Source organism: Anabrus simplex, chromosome 1 (genome assembly GCF_040414725.1).
Source record: "Anabrus simplex isolate iqAnaSimp1 chromosome 1, ASM4041472v1, whole genome shotgun sequence".
NCBI classification, from domain to species: Eukaryota; Metazoa; Arthropoda; class Insecta; order Orthoptera; family Tettigoniidae; genus Anabrus; species Anabrus simplex.
The window spans coordinates 239,740,926-239,758,554 of record NC_090265.1 but is presented as its reverse complement, the minus strand read 5'-3'; the positions used below and the strand labels follow the sequence as shown (position 1 = coordinate 239,758,554).

The window sequence follows — 17,629 nt, the reverse complement described above, 5'->3', positions numbered from 1 at the left end:
ACAATGTAATATAATCGTACTCATTGCGTGTGCAGTAACTTCCGTACAACTCCGTATACAAGGTATAATACCACAGCGAAGCACGAGTACATTTGCTAGTAATAAATATAATCTGCCGGTAAATGATTCTAATTCACCTATTAAATATGTCATTACAATGTGAGTAAATACTACCCAGACACTTACATGCCCAGAACAGAAAAAAAATTAATTATTGTACTTATTTGCTAATATTGCTCTCTGTAATACGAACACGTCAAAGCAGGCAGCAGGACGTCGTTCAGATTAAAGCCAGTAGATTATATTAATGTTGCAACTTGCTTCAAAATGACAACTTCACTGCAGTGAATGAGAAAATAATATTAACGAGTGTTTTGTCAGTTCTCGCATTCAGTACGTGAAAAATTCACAGCAGACGGTAGGACTCGGTTCAGTCTCATGCCAACAGACGACGTTAATATTACGTGCAACAAAATGATCTGATCTTGTCGAATGAGAGGCACTTAATCGAGAATGAACCAAACATGCGAAGTCCCATCTTATTCAAATCATATCTCTACCATGGAAAAGGATGGTTGCCCAGTTGTACTTCCTCTTAAACTATTGATGGTATCGAGAAGTACTGTAAAGAGTGGAATATGAAAATTAACGCACAGAAAACTAGACTAATGGTGTGCAAAAACGGGAACAAATTAGCAAAAAAGAAAAATGGTATCTTGAAGGAGTAAATCTGGAAGTAGTTAATAAGTTACAATTTTTAGGAATTATCATATCAGGAAATGGAAATTGGTCTGAACACGTCAAGAGAGCAAAACTGATTGGTACAGCAGCCCTAGCTAGTATAAGAATATTAGATAACAGGATGCCTAATATTGATTTTAGGGTACAAAGAAATGTATACAACGCTGTGATTAAATCTAAAATGATATACGGTTCAGAAGTATGGGGCACAGAAAGGGAAATAATAATGCTCGATTCAGTCACTAGTAGATTTATTAAAATAATTACAGGCTTACCAATATGTACAGCGAATAGTGGAGCAAGATTAATGTGTACTGACAAAAGTGGATATAATTAAGAGATTAATAAAATATTGGTTTAGGTTAAAAAGGGGAGGAGGGGGAGAAATTCTAGATATAGCTTACCGACACCAAATGAGGTATCAGGATGGGTACTGGGCGGGCAACCTAAAGAAAATACTAGAAGGAATTGGGATGGGGAACTATTGGGACAACGATTTAGAAGAAAGAAAAGTCTGTGGGAGAGTGGCACAGAGGGTAGCAGAAGGAGCAAAACTGATTGGTACAGCAGCCCTGAAGATGGTTTTCCGTGGTTTCCCATTTTCACACCAGGCAAATGCCGGGGCTGTACCTTAATTAAGGCCACGGCCGCTTCCTTCCACTTCCTATACCTTTCCCATCCCATCGTCGCCATAAGACATCTGTGTCGGTGCGACGTAAAGCAGATAGATAGCAAGATATAGAAATACAAAGGCTAAGAGCTGAGGGTAATAATAGGAGAACTCTGGAGGAATTAATGAATATATATCCAGGTATGAAAATAATACATGATAAATTAACCAAAAGAGAATACAGGGGAATGATATGGTGGTTGATGGGAGTTTATAAAAATAAGGCATTTACAGAAGTTGCAAATACATGTTTATTGTGTGAAAAGGAGTTAGGAAATGCACATTTCTTGAGACAGTGTGAAAGTACAAGAGCATTACGGGTTAAATACTTGGAAGCGGAAGAGATAAATAAAATGGAAAGAGAATCTGAGTACTATACTCTTGTCAAATTAATAAACAGGGAATGGAGAAGGCCAGGGAAACTATCAAAACTATTCACAATTATAACAAGCTTGTGGGAGAAAAAAATGAAATTAGTGCATGAGGGAAGGGGCACATGCTGCTGAAAAAAATGAAACAGCGAAATTAGCACGAGAACACATGGTTGAAAGGATATTATGGGACACTTAAGCTACACATACAGGAATGCATGCTAGTATTTCAGGATGAACCAAGTCTCGGCTCTCCTACTTCGGACGACCGAAGTTGGAAGAGGGAGACTCCAAATCGACCAGTTACCCGTACACTGAATAAGAAGTTTAAAATCATTATAGTCAGTAGAAGAAAACATACGGAAAGTAGTTATCTCTGAAGTATCATCTCTGTATGGGTTAATAATAACGAAGTTTTGTAATCATGTATGTACATAAAACAAATTTGATTCACAGATATGGAACATTATAGAGTTTAACTCACTAATAACTAAGGGCGACAATAATTATAAGTTTAGTATTATTTTCGTTTTTTATATCTGTTCAGTTTTATTCCCTTGTTTCTTAGGTATTGTATATTTCTAATTAGTAGATCCAGTTCATTGATATGTAAGTCGTACCGTATTACTTCTAATGAGCTTGTTTGTTGTTTGTCTGCCTGTTTTATTTTAATTTGGTTTTGTTAGTTAGTTTGTTTTGGCTACCTTCTAATGAGATTGTTGGTTGTGTCTGTCTGCCCGTTTTATTTTATTTTATTTTGGTTTTATTTTAGTTTTTTTTAGTTTGTTTGTTTTGGCTGCTGACGTACAGTAGAGTTGGAAGAGGCGGGGATAGGCCTGACCTATTTCAAGCTAAAGTGTTGATTCGGTACGTCTGCACATGTAAAGTAGAGTAAAGTAGTGAATAGTGTTAGGTTAGAGGAAGTAAGTTGTCAATGAGACAGTGAAAGATGAGCCGAGTTATGGAATCCGTCTCGGCAGTGAAATACAGGTGTGACAGCCTACATGTAGAGCTAGGCAATCCGCACACATGTGGGTTGTTACAGGAAGGAGTGGCGAGGAAATAACATTGACGGCATAAAGGGTCTATGAGGTATCGGCTTCCGAGCCTCATGAGACATGTCTGGTCGTGACATCCCAGGGAAGGGTGGTAGCAGTTCCTCAGCAGGGGTGATGTCGCGGCCAGACAGATTTAGGATTTATTTATTTATTTATTTATTTATTTATTTATTTATTTATTTATTTATTTATTTATTTATTTATTTATTTATTTATTTATTTATTTATTTATTTATTTATTTGTGGCGAAGTTAGGGCTCTTGGCCCTCTCTTACACTTAACCACATTATGCGGCTTAATATATATTCATGTAGTAAAGTAGTTAGTTTAATTAGGTGGTGTGTTGCATGTGGAGCTGGCGATCCGCCCATGTGCAGGATGCTACAAAGTAGATTTAGAAGTAGTTAAGTAGTATATTTATGTAGTAAAGTAGTTAGTTTAGTTAGGTGGTGTGTTGCATGTGGAGCTGGCGATCCGCCCATGTGCAGGATGCTACAAAGTAGATTTAGAAGTAGTTAAGTAGTATATTTATGTAGTAAAGTAGTTAGTTTAGTTAGGTGGTGTGTTGCATGTGGAGCTGGCGATCCGCCCATGTGCAATATGCTACAAAGTAGATTTAGAAGTAGTTAAGTAGTAAGTAGTTAGTGTCTAGCTATAGTCTGTGAGTGTTTATTTTATTGGAACATTGTAACTGGGCGAAAGCCTGTTATGTTCAGTTCAATAAATTCATTCATTCATTCATTCATTCATTCATTCATTCATTCATTCATTCATACTTCCTCTTAAAGTAATAATCACCACCACCACAATGTACCATGGAAACACCTACAACGAAACATCCACGATCAACATTATTTTTTTGAGATGTCATTCCTCACATTCAGTGTAAGGCATTCTATCTCGTGCATATCTATGAAGATAATGTGTTTTCATACAAAAGAATGGAAAACAAGTATTGATTCACCTCATTGAAAGGTAGTATTTTTCACTAAACATTTCCGGTATGATGGTCTTGTAACCTATTTAGGCTATGGTACCAGTTTCGGTCTCTCAAACGTTCCCGTTTTCTCAATATATCAGTTGAAGATAACAGAAATCAGGATGAACGTAGTTACAACTCATGCTGATAGATATAACTGTGTACGTCATCACGGTGAATATGAGACAATCCCTTCGATAAAATAAACGTATTTTTATTTTAAAATGTTCAAAAGTCGTGGTCTTGAAAGGTTTGTTGTATTTTTCCTGTAAAGAAGACATAACAATTTAAAACTGATACTAATTTTAGCTGTTATAACTTTCTCGTTTACTCATATCGCTGTGAATGACACACAACATAAGGATATTACATATATATATAGTGCAGATCGTGAAACTTGTAATACGGTTAGCTTCACGGCTGTTTACTAGGCTCATTCGAATTTGCACTGACCTGTGGACATGGTTATATTTTACATGCAGTTTTAAAATGTATTTCATAAAATGGTACAGAATGAAATATTTCAAGTACTCCACTATTTTTGCTCTCCTTCCATAGGCTTATAGAGGCTAGTTTCTGACCTGATTGAAATGCACTGCAAAATTCTAAAATTTCACAAATATGTTTAACTTACCGCTTGATATATGTAGACGTCTAAAATGCGTCAAAATAATGCAGTGCCAGAGCTGGGTTATAGAAAGGAGGGAAGCAATAGACACTGTAAGTTCCGGTCGACTGAATTTTTCAGAAGCGTCGAAGTCCTGTGACATTCCACGGGCTACGCTACGTAGACAGTTGTCTTTGTCCTATGCCTTCTATACCAAGGGGAAAAAATACACGCAGAAGTCTTTTTTTGTTGCTAGTGGTTTTACTTCGCACCGACTTAGATAGGTCTGATGGCGACGATAGGATAGGAAAGGCCCAGGAGTTGGAAGGAAGCGACCGTGGCCTTAAGTAAGGTACAGCCCCAGCATTTGCCTGGCGTGAAAATTGGAAACCACAGAAAACCATATTCAGGGCTGCCGACAGTGGGGTTCGAAACCACTATCTCCCGGATGTAAGTTCACAGCTGCGCGCTCCTAACCGCACGGCCAACTCGCCCGGTACGCAGAAGTCTTGTCGCGTTTATGGCTAGATAGTGACTTCTCCACGACATATTATTGGAAGAGGAAAGCAAAATGAAACCCCATCCAAAAACAGAAATGTGCAGTGTGGTATAGTCATTTTGTGTGTAAACTGGTCATAAGCAACATTCTTATGGGTGGCCATATTACGAGACTGTCCTCTAAAACGGCCTGTTTTGTCCTGTTTCACAAGAATTACAAAGAAACAGGAGAAGTTGTCCGCAAATTATTTGACATATATATCTTTTTTCTTCAGTTGTGTGCATGTATTACGCTTCTGGATGGCTATGATCTAACCAACGAGACAGGGTGTAAGCCGATACTGGGCGATTCTGAGAGCTGTACATATTTGCTTGCCTGCAATTAATATTTCTGACCACTAGTTACTAATGAGCCGGCCCAGCAGTGTACGGGTAGCGTGCTTGCCTCTTACTAGGAGGTCCCGACTTCGATTCCCTGCCAGGTCAAGGATTTTTACCTGGACCAGAAGGCTGGTTCGAGGTTCACTCAGCCTACGCGACTGCAATTAAGGAGCTATATGACGGTGTGATGGAGGCCCCGACGGCACCTCGTAATCTGCAGGCCTTCGGGCTAAGCAGCGGTCGCTTAGTAGGCCATGGCCGTTCGGGCCTGTTGCGCCATGGGGTTTGAGGTCAGTTACTAATGATTGCGAGTGTACAACTCTTCATATGGAAAAAAATATTTCGGTATCTTGAGCGATCTTTGCCGCTTGAACATTCAACTAGCTTATTGTAGATCATAGAAAAAAACCGTGAACTAGACTGTCTTATTTCTTGAACATTTCATGTATATTCTTTATGTAAAACAGTGCCTCTAGAACAAGAAAGACAGTGTGCTCGTATAAGTTAAGGAAATTACATTTTCATTTGTATTATTTTAAGTCACACCTAACCGGTTTATTTAAGAATTCGATGCAGGATTAGATCCAGACTCTGTTAGTGGAGAAGATAGAATGTATTTCTTGTCATAATTCTGGGCATTTCATTTGTACATATACTGTACGTCAACATTAGGTCCAGAAATGGTACACAATTAATGTCTACAATTGTGAACAAATTTTAGTTGCAAATTTTGCCTGTTATCATACACTCTAGTATTATAGATGGTCATAATGGAAGTACTGGTGTTCCAAAAACTGATTTCATATTAATTATTTAAAAGAATACTGCTCTTGATAGTTACCTTGAGATAAAATCTATCAGAGTTCAACTTTGGATTTCAATGTATCCCTATTCTTCTGATCAGGTATTTAAAGTTTTACAGCGGGAAGGTAATCTACGAGGGCTGTAAATACAGTAGTGGCAACGTAGTCCAGACACTCGCAGGAGATACGATACGATATTCGAGCGGTCAGGTGGCACTGTTGTCGATGTGTAGTGGGCGTCCAGTTGGGAGTGGTGTTGAGGTGAAGTGTCGATTTCACCGCTCTAAAGCATGTTTTCAAAAGGTATCGAGGATTATGTAAAGCCTCTACCGTAATAGGACGGTTGCATGATGGGTCAAGACGTTTCGTGCGGTTCGGAATGAGACTGCTTATTTGCGTCGCACAGGCCGGCCGTCCATTCCTCAAGATCATATTGACATAGTGAGTGCTCTCCTTTCCTTAGACCATCGATGGACTATCCAGGAATTATCCGTAATTTTGGTAATCAAACTGTGTGGCACATACTAACAAAATGTCTTAATATGAGGAAAATTGGGTTCCACATCAAGTCAGCGACGTACAGAAATGGCCGGTATGCACCGGCTGGCATCCACTGGGCGGATACCGCAATGAAGGAGACTCATTTCTGCAGCGTCTTGGAACATCGTCCATACTAACCAAACATGAGTCCTTGTGACTTCGACCTGTTTCCGAAGTTGAAGGAACTCCCTGCGAAGCCGCTAATTTACTGACGTGACAACTGTGCTCCACGCAGTAGGGTGCTTCGTCGCTGTCATCAGCAGAGAACGCCTTGCCAGTGGTCCCCAACGGCTTCCCGATATTTGGCGGGTGACTACATTGAAAGAATGTAATGTAATCGTGCTTGTTAGTTCATTAAATATTGCATTCTATTGACGCAAGTGCGATAACAGGTATAACTTGAAAATATTATCTCATCCATGGGTAACTAACGCAAATATCGAGCTAGAATAATAATTATTATTTTACTATTATTATTATTATTATTATTATTATTATTATTATTATTATTATTATTATTATTTTTCGATTATGGTTATTATTATCATTGCTTGTATGTATAGCTATGAAGTGTACATCCATTTAGTATTAGTGTAACTATTATTTACGTAGTTGAATGAACGTATTTTATGTGAGGTTATGTGTTGTACATAGGCATTTATATCGGTTCCGTTAATGTAAATACCTGTAAATTAATTTATTCTTACCCGTATAATTTATAATCCGTAATTTTGAAACGCACTGTAACTTCCAGAATGGTAATAAGGCACTAGAATGTTGGAGAATATTCTACACTCTGGAATATTCAAGAAGGTAGTTTCTTTCCTAACGTATCTTTCTGGAAATATGGCTATATATATATATATATATAAAGGGACGATCTTGACGGTGAAGTCAGTTACTGTTGAGTTACTGAAGTTAATCATTGGTAGTTGTTGGAAGAGGTTCAGTAGCACGTGGCTGACATGCCGATTAGGCAATCTCCATGTTGAATTGAGCGGTAGTAATCTGTTTTCAACTGCGCTTCAAAGTGTAACCTCGGTGGTATTCGGTGTCAGTTGTTAACTGTCTAAATATGGCGGCTTTTTTGATATTCTACAAGTTTTGTGATACGGTGATTAATATGTATATTAATTTGTGAATAGAAGTATTGTACCAACTGACAGCATCTCGTGCGCGTCTGTGTGGATACGTTACTATCAATATCGTCCCTACTTTATGTATAGCCCTCGTAGAAATGTTTGTGCAGTGTACTTACGAGGTTATGGTGTTTTAGTGTTGTTTGTTTGTTTGTTTGCTATACCTTCTTATTACTTCTGGTGTCCATCTACGGCGGATCACTTAAACATTGCTGGAGTAACATCAACAATTGTCATATATACAATATACAACAGGTCGTTTGCTTGAAATTAATTTTCATAGCCTCAGTGATGCCCTCATTACAGGATGGACTCTGATGTACCTGTTCCTTATGGACGAACCATACCGCTCGACCCAGAAGAGCAGAGGCAGATTTATATGACCCTTCCACACAATTACGCCAAGGATAAGACTGCTCTAGTGGCTGTGATGGGCTCTAACTGTGGTGGCCGTAATGGCCGCTGGGATTATATCCATGAACTGCAGAAGCATGTGCGAGTTGACGTGTACGGCCGTTGTGGAAATCTCAAGTAAGTTCATTTAGACTGACAACTAATAAAAAAAAGATATAACTCTCTCTTTTCTCTTTCTGTTTCTCCCCATGTTATCTCTATAACCTACTCAGACCAATGAACACCATCCTTGACAGAAGGGACAGGTACAAAAATCCACCCTTCAAATTCCCGTCCACCGTACTCTTAAATTCAACAATTCATTCGCATGCACAGCATCACAACATTTTAAATACATTTAATTTTCACCCCTTTACGAATTCTGCTAACACCACGCCTTTGAACCTCCGTCCTGGAAGAATGTAACAGCTCGTAATGTATAGACTGCATGCATTACTTGAGTATTATAAATATTCAATCGAGGACATTAATTCGCGAATAATTGTTGTGTGTACTGCGTTCGTCATAACATTAAGTTTTCTATAAACCAGGACATATTCTAAAATCATTTTCTAGTTTTCCTTATTGAAAATTGATTGGTTACTTCCTTTCAGTAGTTAAGAAAACCGCACTGCCTCCTACTTGCCCATCATCAACATAGTTCATTATTGCAAATAAAGCAACCCATTTGAATCTCCGTAATCTTTGTAATACGAGATAGTTACAATTAAATTTTCTGTACTTAACTTTCGGTCAGGTGCGTGGGTTTGCGGAACGCCAATAATCGCGTTGGATCTGGTGGCCCGTGCTGTTCTTTCTGAAGTTATTGTTCATTAGTTTTGTTTTTCAGGAATATGCAGGCTTTTTTTTGAAAACGGTTCCAATATTTACAGAGGAGGCAGCGTGCAATAAACAAAGGAAAAATAGTCCTATAAACACTCGTCGCAAATTCAATATCTGGGGAGTTAGTCCTCTACTGTTGCCATCAGTGATCTACTCTTCACAACAGGTGCTCGATGTGACCGCCGTCCATTTCAATACAGCCTTCCACCTTACGTCGCTTGGAATCACGCATTCGTTGGAAAATCCCTCGCTGTTGCCATATTGCACCACAGGCAGTGAACCCGTGTTCCCGTAGTGTATCTACATCATTTGTGGGGACCATATTCACCAGGGTTGTGTCCCCAGAGCCAACAATCTGAAGGGGTAAGGTCGGGCGAACGGGAAGACTAAGGTATTGGTCCCCACCGACCATTCCATCATGGAAGATCCATGTTAGGTGCCACATAAACCTAATATGAAAATGGGCCGGTGCCCCATCATGCAAGTGCCACATTTGCAGTCGTTTAGGACCAATGTTTAGGCAGAAACTGTTTCCACCCTTTCTTGCACACGACCCTCCGTAAATTATGCGAAGATCGTGATCATTGATGGTAGTGGGAGCGAACCATAACTGCGTGGGTTTGTGACCAATGTTTACAGTACCTACCTTCCTTCGTTTGTTGCGTGCTGCCTCCTCTGTAAATATTGGAACCTTCTTCAAGGACACCTGTATATTATTGCTAATTTACTATGTACACATGAATAATTAAAATGAATGTTTAAAAAAAATTGAGTTGATAATATCAAGATATAATATCTACAATGTTAACAAATTTGTCAGCTCTTATAATGTTATCAAGAACTCCCTCCTGTTATTAAAAATCATTAATAATGTTCTGTATTTTTATGAGTAGACTTTAGCTAACAGTTTTTCCAGTTAAATGTATTGTTAATAATATTCAGAGTCACTGACACTTTGTGCATTGTCCATGAAGTTTCAAGAGGTAGTAAAACTCGTCTTCTGTAATATCCTAACCCTAATCAGAGCAAATATTGAAGAGATATGGCCCTCTGAGACATTTATCGCAAATGATTTTTCATGTTCTGTCAGACTTTCCTGTATATTTTGTCTGGTCTAACAGGAAATTTCGAGCCATTTTTCCCCTGATTCTCATGTCTGTTGGCGTATTCATTTTTTCTCACGAACGTAATTCTTAATTTTCTTCCTGCGATGTTTAGGACCTTAAAATAGCTTACAATCGGTCACGTTTAAATTGATCCAGCTACATTGTACATTCCTCTTAATTTATGAATTACTTCATCTCCGGGGTGGTGTTACAATTTAGTATAATCTAAGGCTTCTTCTTCATACCATCTGATACCTCATTGATGATACATGCAGACTTGAAAGGAAAACCACATATTTACTGTTTTCGGAATGTATGAAACAACAGTTCATGAAACCAGAGATGCTGTCATACTGCTGATGGCTTTTGGGAAAAGCGAACATTTCTGATAGCTCCTTGTGGTGTTTTCGTACTGTGCCTGTGGGAGAGTTTTACTAACTTCAAACTGGTACCCCCTGGCCGCAATGCATGACATTACGCGGTTCGGGATGGTGTCAAACAGTCTTTGGATCTCTCCTGAGGCAAGCTCGTCCACAGTTGTTGCAACTGTCCCTCCAGAGCCCGCAAGTTGGTACTGGGACGGAGTCTCCTTCCAATGTCATTCCACACATGTTCAATGATGGAGAGGTCCGGGAATCCTGCTGGCGACGGGAGGACCTCAACATGCTTAGGCAGTCCATAGACATGTGCTGTGTGTGGATGTGCATTATCTAGTTGGAACACTGTCTCAGGGTGCTGTACCGTAAGAGGTATGACGTGCGGACGCAGAATGTCTGTGACGTTTCGCTGAGCCGTAAAAGTCTGCCGAAGTACTATTAGAGGTGACCTTAACGCATATCCTATGAATCCCCACATCATGATGCCGGGGATTATACAATATTGGCAGGATCTACCCTCTGCCCTCGACGCCGCCAAACCCGCACGCGATGGCCACCGAAAGTTATGGAGAAGCGGGACTCATCACAGGACATGATGCGACGCCAGTCGTCCTCTGCCCATGCCTCCCGGGAAGGGCACCACTACAAACGCAGGCGATGTGATTGGGTGATCTCATGTACCCATTGAGTCCAATATTGGTCCACTGTGACATCTGAATGGTTCACATGCCTGGCAATTGCACGATACAACCAACCAGCCTCCTGCAGGCCGACAATGCGGGTCTGTCAAATGCTGTCAGTTGTTGGATAGGCTGTCTAACGCGTCTGCGAGGCATCGTGAGTTCTTCGTACTGTACGTAGTCCTCTCTGCACGTCTTGGTCAACTGTCCGGCTCGGCCGTGATGTTCCATCCTGTACCTACCATGACTTGGTTCTGGAAGTCTCAATATGACTGCATCCAAAGGGTCCTTCTGGTTGCTCTTCACAATATATCTCCATGCTGGAACAGTCTTGCGTCACAAAAATTAGTCTTATACCTCTTCAGTCATGCTCAGTAAGCAGCAAGCTTCGCATACGACATTGAAATAGTGTATTCCACACGAAGATGTACTAACGCCGCGTACTGAACTGAAGTAATTGCTCTGACCGTTCACTAACAGAAGGTTACATAATTTCCTGCGCAGGGGCTATCAGTTCCATGGGACGCAGCAGCTGACTATGATCGCCTGTGTGTACTAGGCTCCCCATTTCGTCTCTCCAGGAAAATGCTATCAAGGTATGATGTAAGATATCCTGAAACAATAAGAATATAAACTCATCTCATAGGGACGGGCTGGGTAGCTAGATTTACTGGCACGGTCAAGAATCCGTGCGCGGCTACATTACGGCACCTCCGCATCTCCGAAAATCGTAGAAGTAATTAGTGGGGTGTAAAACCAAAAATATTATTACTAGGGCCCGGATGTTTATGCAGTAATTGGTTAGAATGCAAACTTACTGAAGCGAGTAATAAGTAGAGTTTACCCGCACGACGGTAATGCTATGACTTTGCATAAACATTAGGAGTTCGGCTCATTAGAACCGCTAGAATTTATGTTACTCCACTACATTATGTTAGAGCGGGCTAGTCGATATTTCCTACTAACAAAATACATTCTAGGGTTTCTAATGGGCCAAACCCCTAATGTGTATGCAAACCACACAGCAATACCGTTGTGCGGGTGGACTCTACTTATTACTCGCTTCAGTAAGTTTGCATTCTAACCTATTACTGCATAAACATCCGAGCCCTAATTGTTACCATCCGATTGGTTAAATATTAAAACTAAAATAGGCTGTTAGACTCATACGCGACTAATGGAGGATTAACAGTCCCTATGTGAAAGACGAGCTATCACATGAAGATGAAACGTGATGTGAACATTGCCAAAGACATAGGGAAGGTAGACAGTGGATAACCAGTTCCAGTAAAACACATGAACTGCGTTGCCGTATCATACAATCAATAAGCCTGGTTTTCTGTGCTTTTTAACGTAGCGTTCGTCACACTACAAAGTGTGCTAGAAATGGCGCACATCTTTGTCCAGAACAGTCTGGAAGCGTACGATAGTTTGCTACTCGGCTGCACGAAGTATCTCTGAGTGTGTCTGATACTTAGGGACGGTCCGATATACTAAAATATCGATATTTCATTCGATATCGATCTTTAATTAAGCCGATGCTGCTGAAAAATTTTGTATCGACATATCTCGATAACAGTGATTTTTTTTCGAAACACAAGGATTTGAAATTATATTGAAGATCTTTAAATTTGGGATCATAGCGATCCCAAGAAAAGCCATACAATTTAGAGAATCAAATATAGGTATCGTATTTATTGTGTGTTGTATCGTGATCTAAATATTGTTGTATTTCCAATGAATATGAAATGTTTAGAGCATTGTTTGCTACACTGTGACATTTAACTGTCTTTTTGTGAAATGAATCCACATCCACACTGTACCAGGACCATTTCCGCAACTGAAGTAACTTCCTCGAGAAACCACCAATGCAGAAATATTATACGCGACGAATAATTCAGATTTACTCGCAAAGTCAAAAATGTCTACAACAGGCCAACAGCAGGTATGCTATATATACATACACACACAACTAAATGGATAGCCAACAATGTCATTGTTATCGGTCACTACCTTTTTTTTAAATATTAAAATACCTCGTGTCTTTCTTTCACATTCATAGGCTGTTATGAAGTTTACATTAAATTATAATTTTCCACTCACTGTTCGATTAATACCGTACTACTATTCCTTCATTTTTCTAACGATCATTTGGATTTCAGTAACATCATTAAATAGTATCGATACAACAAACGTATCAAAACAAAGACGTCTATACTGAAATATCGAATATCGATAGAAAAACATCGATATTTACTCTTATCGATATACTGGCAACATCCCTACTGATGCCTCAATTAATTTGCTTGTCTCTAGATCAGGGCCTCTCAGGGTGCATGCGCGTGGTGCATGCACTGTGCACGGTGCAAGAGACGATTTGGCTTGGCTGAACGGAGTGCAGACCCCCCACTCCTCGATTTGGAGCAATAGCGCTTACTCTCTCTTTCCTCACGCCTGTCTCGCTCGCTTCGCCTGTCTCCCTCTGCCCCACTTGCGCCGTAGCGCTCCAAATCCAAGCTGACTTGAGCCGAGCATAGGCGAGTTGAGCCGAGCTTAGCCGAGTAGCCCAGAGACGAAGCGTTGATCCGAGCCATGCCGAGCGGCAGCGATGCACAGTGCACGGAGCACTTGCGCCTCTATCTGCACGCGTGAGATTTTGGGCGTTTGAGAGGCCCTGCTCTAGATTGACACATGAGTGAATTTTCCTCTGATAAACTCTCGTTCACGTACCGGTGAACCATGCAAATCTTGTATCCTAGAACCTGGACATTATTCGTACAGAGTTTGGTACGGGGACTATAAATAGTTTCCTGTCTGAGTGGGTTAAGTAGAGAAAGTTTAATTGTAACTACCCAGTACTTGCCAACGGCCGTAGCAGTGTTGAAACACCGGATCCCGTGAGATCTCCGAAGTTAAGCAACATTGGGCGTGGTCAGGAGCTGGATGGGTTGCCACGCGCTGTTGGTGGGGGGTAAGGGAATGGAGGAGCGGAAAGGAACTGGCCACCCTACCGCACGCCAACTCCAGCTCAGGAACACCTCTGCGGAGGTTCGGCCCTACCTTCGGGCAGAATAACCCTTACCTACCCAGTACTTGAGATTAGTCAGCTGTAAATTATTTTACATGTCGTATATATGCCTTCGCTCAACACAAAACATACTCCTTGATATTTTGACTTAGACTTCCCATGTTTAATTAAATATAATTAAAATACTTTTAAGGTTTTAAGTCTCGCTTCAATTATTAACAAGATAATAATTGTACACTCGTACTGTACTCACTGTACAGGCTACATTAAGGGACTCACTAGCCCCTGTGACAAATTGTACCTAATATATTCAATATTAAATAGAAGGAAGGATCCAAATTTCAATACTCCGTTGTTAAGTTGAATTAAATAGAAGTTACAAATTTTTAACTTTAAATAATATATTCAATTCAAAATTCTGTCTCTCTCATTAAATATTTAAAACTTTTATTTTTAAATATGCCACTTTCTGGTTTATAGGTATGCAGTGGTAGGTTTGGTTGCATAATTATCTCGGACAGTATCGCACGTAAAAATCTGAATATAACTTTACAGAACTCAATATCCAGGGAAAGTGCGATTAAAATTATATCTATCTTACTATATATAAAAATGGATGTGTGTGTGTGTAAATGATACATCTCCTCCTAATCCATTGGAGCAATTTCAGTGAAACTTGGTACACTTGACTTACTATCCGGAGACGAGCATTGTGGGGTTAAGCCATCCCTAGCACCCTTAGGAGTGTGGGGTCAGGGGGGTTAGGTTTAAAAATAATTGAGAATTGTGTCCAAAACAAATCTTGGCGTTGCTGAGATGAATAGTGACACTCCACATTTTTTAAAGTCCAAGTTCAACCCACTTTTTGGTGGGGGGCTAGGGGGATTTACATACAAAAGTAATCGAAAATAATATAGAATCCATATTTATCCGTGAATGGCAATATTCCGGATTTTTTAAAGTCCAAGTTCAGGCCCCATTCGGTTGCGGGGGGGGGGGGGGGGGGCGAGGGGGGCAGTGAGACAAACAATAATCGAAAATGGTGTAGAATCCATACTTTTCGAGGACGCTGAGATGAATAGTGATACTCCAGATATTTTTAAAGTACAAGTTCGGCCCCCTTTGGTGTGGGGGTTGCACAAATATTACCTAATATCTGGAAAATTACTGTGGGTACAAGATGCCCTTAGAACCCCTAGCTGGCCGTGCGGTTAGGGGCGCGCAGCTGTGAGCTTGCATCCGGGAGATAATGGGTTCGAACCCCACTGTCGGCAGCCCTGAAGATTTTTTCCGTGGTTTCTCATTTTCACACCAGACAAATGCTGGGGCTGCATCTTAATTAAGGCCACGGCCGCTTCCTTCCCATTCCTAGGCCTTTCCTATCCCATCGTCGCCATACGACCTATCTGTGTCGGTGCGACGTAAAACAAATGGCAAGAAAACCCTAGGGTGGGGCTGATATATAATCTATATTAAGAAATGGAAGTCGGTTTGGAGTGATCTATATATACTGTACCGTGTATTACAAATTTGGGGCTGAGCATAAGAACACAGTCGGATATAGTTAGCCAAAGCGATAACCTATAGGTTTCATGGGATTAAAAATTTCCTGAATGCCCTAATTTTTAATCCCCTCCTCCAAATAAGGACGGCGGCACAATGTGCAAGACGATCTAAAAAACTTAAATTTGGCAAAATTATAGCTCTTAGCCTGTAACTGACGGTAGAATTACGAGATTCTTAAACTTTTTATTTTTTATCGCCCAAACATATCGAAATATAGAGGCAATTTTAATGGCGGCACAGACCATCCTTTCGAGTTATTTGATGGCTAATCGGTAAGTCGTATCACAAACCGAATGGCTCAACCTCTGTAAAATTTGGAGTGATCTACAACTTTGGTCTTATGACTTTCTGTCGGATCTGAATCCCTTATACGTTAGATTTTTCTGTATTTCTTGATTATACATAAAGTTTTCACTTTTTACACGTATGATTGATAGTTAGAATCATTTATAGGAATAATAGGATCATCAAATTATACACGTACATTGGCCCACTCAGTAGCCATATGTGAGCCAAATTCTATATTTGTAGCTGTCACGTAAGTATCCGAGGAGTAATGCAGGGTGAGAAAACCTTACCCTAATTACACCCTATTCAACGTTTCTAACTCGGTGTAGGGGTAGAGATTGAGAAAATATCATAGGACCAGACATTTAGACCGCTAAATGAGTCATCTTATCGTATAATCCGTTTGTCGATATGGTTACCATTTAGCAGCAGTTAATCTCTAAATGAAGGTCTGCAATATTGTAAACATGCAGATACTTTCGTATGTCGATCAATATTTATATGCAGGGTTATTCACCTAACATGTTACACGGACATAACTTCTAAAACATTAAAGATATTGGCATTCTGTTTTCATATTCGTAAATGGTAGCCAGGGACTTGGAAAATAACGTGCTACTTCGTCTCATGGATGATTAATAACCGAGATATTGATACTACCTCGATGTTTTTAAATGGAACGACACAAATTCATACAGGTGGCCTAAACGTTCAACTGCGTACGAGTTCAAATATGTAAGTATTTTCAAAATCGGATAATTAATTTTTGATATATAAATAAGAACAGTATGCGTGGTTTTGCATGCCGCATCAGACGGCGTGAAGTCGGGCAAGGACATAGTGACGTGCAAGCAGTTTCCTGGGAGTGAGTTCACCCCTAGAATGGGTACCAGGCATGTAAGCACCTCGTACACATGTCATGGGTTTGCAAAGTGTGTATGACAGGCGAACTCATGGCAGGATATGGAGGGTTGATGAGTTAAAAAGAATAAAATAAGTACTTTAGCTTGAAAGGAACGTAACGAAAGCTATAATTGTCACTCGTTTTAGTGTGCAGTACATACTACTGTATGAGTTGAGAAATAAATATAACACAAAACACTGGAATAGCTCCTGCTAGAAAAGCAAATTAATAATGTCCGAGGTACACTTCATTGGAAGTGATCCTAAGGGCGTAGGCACGCGAACATAACGTCTCGTCAGTGTAATTGTTATGAGGCGGACATTTTGTATGTAGATACCATGTTGGCAACGAGTTCAGTACTTTATGTGGCAAAGCCACTCGTGGCCAATCGTTCATTGACTGCAGGCTGAATTATCACAACAATGAAGATACGAGATAGGTGATGATTGAACACGTGCGTCTCAGTGACCCACGTACACAATGCGTCTATTTAATTATGTGCTCGAAATGTTGGCCATCGACGGCAATGCACATTTGCAGTCGTGTCGCGAGGGATGATGTCACAGAGCGAAGAGATTCCCTTCGGTATTGCAGCACATGCTGTTATGATACGTCGCTTGAGATCCTGTGATGTTGTTGGAGCTTGCGCGTAGACCA

At 40.2% G+C, this 17,629-nt stretch overlaps 1 protein-coding gene across 2 annotated transcripts in view; it reads left to right on the top strand.

Annotated features, from left to right (window-relative positions):
* LOC136886284 (4-galactosyl-N-acetylglucosaminide 3-alpha-L-fucosyltransferase FUT6) overlaps window positions 1-17,629 on the top strand; it is an 88,697-nt gene that overhangs the window by 59,232 nt on the left and 11,836 nt on the right. For both annotated transcript variants that reach the window (XM_068231037.1, XM_068231036.1), the window contains one exon: window positions 8,094-8,318. In XM_068231037.1, coding sequence (XP_068087138.1) covers window positions 8,094-8,318 — 225 coding nt within the window. The remainder of the gene's footprint in view (window positions 1-8,093; window positions 8,319-17,629) is intronic.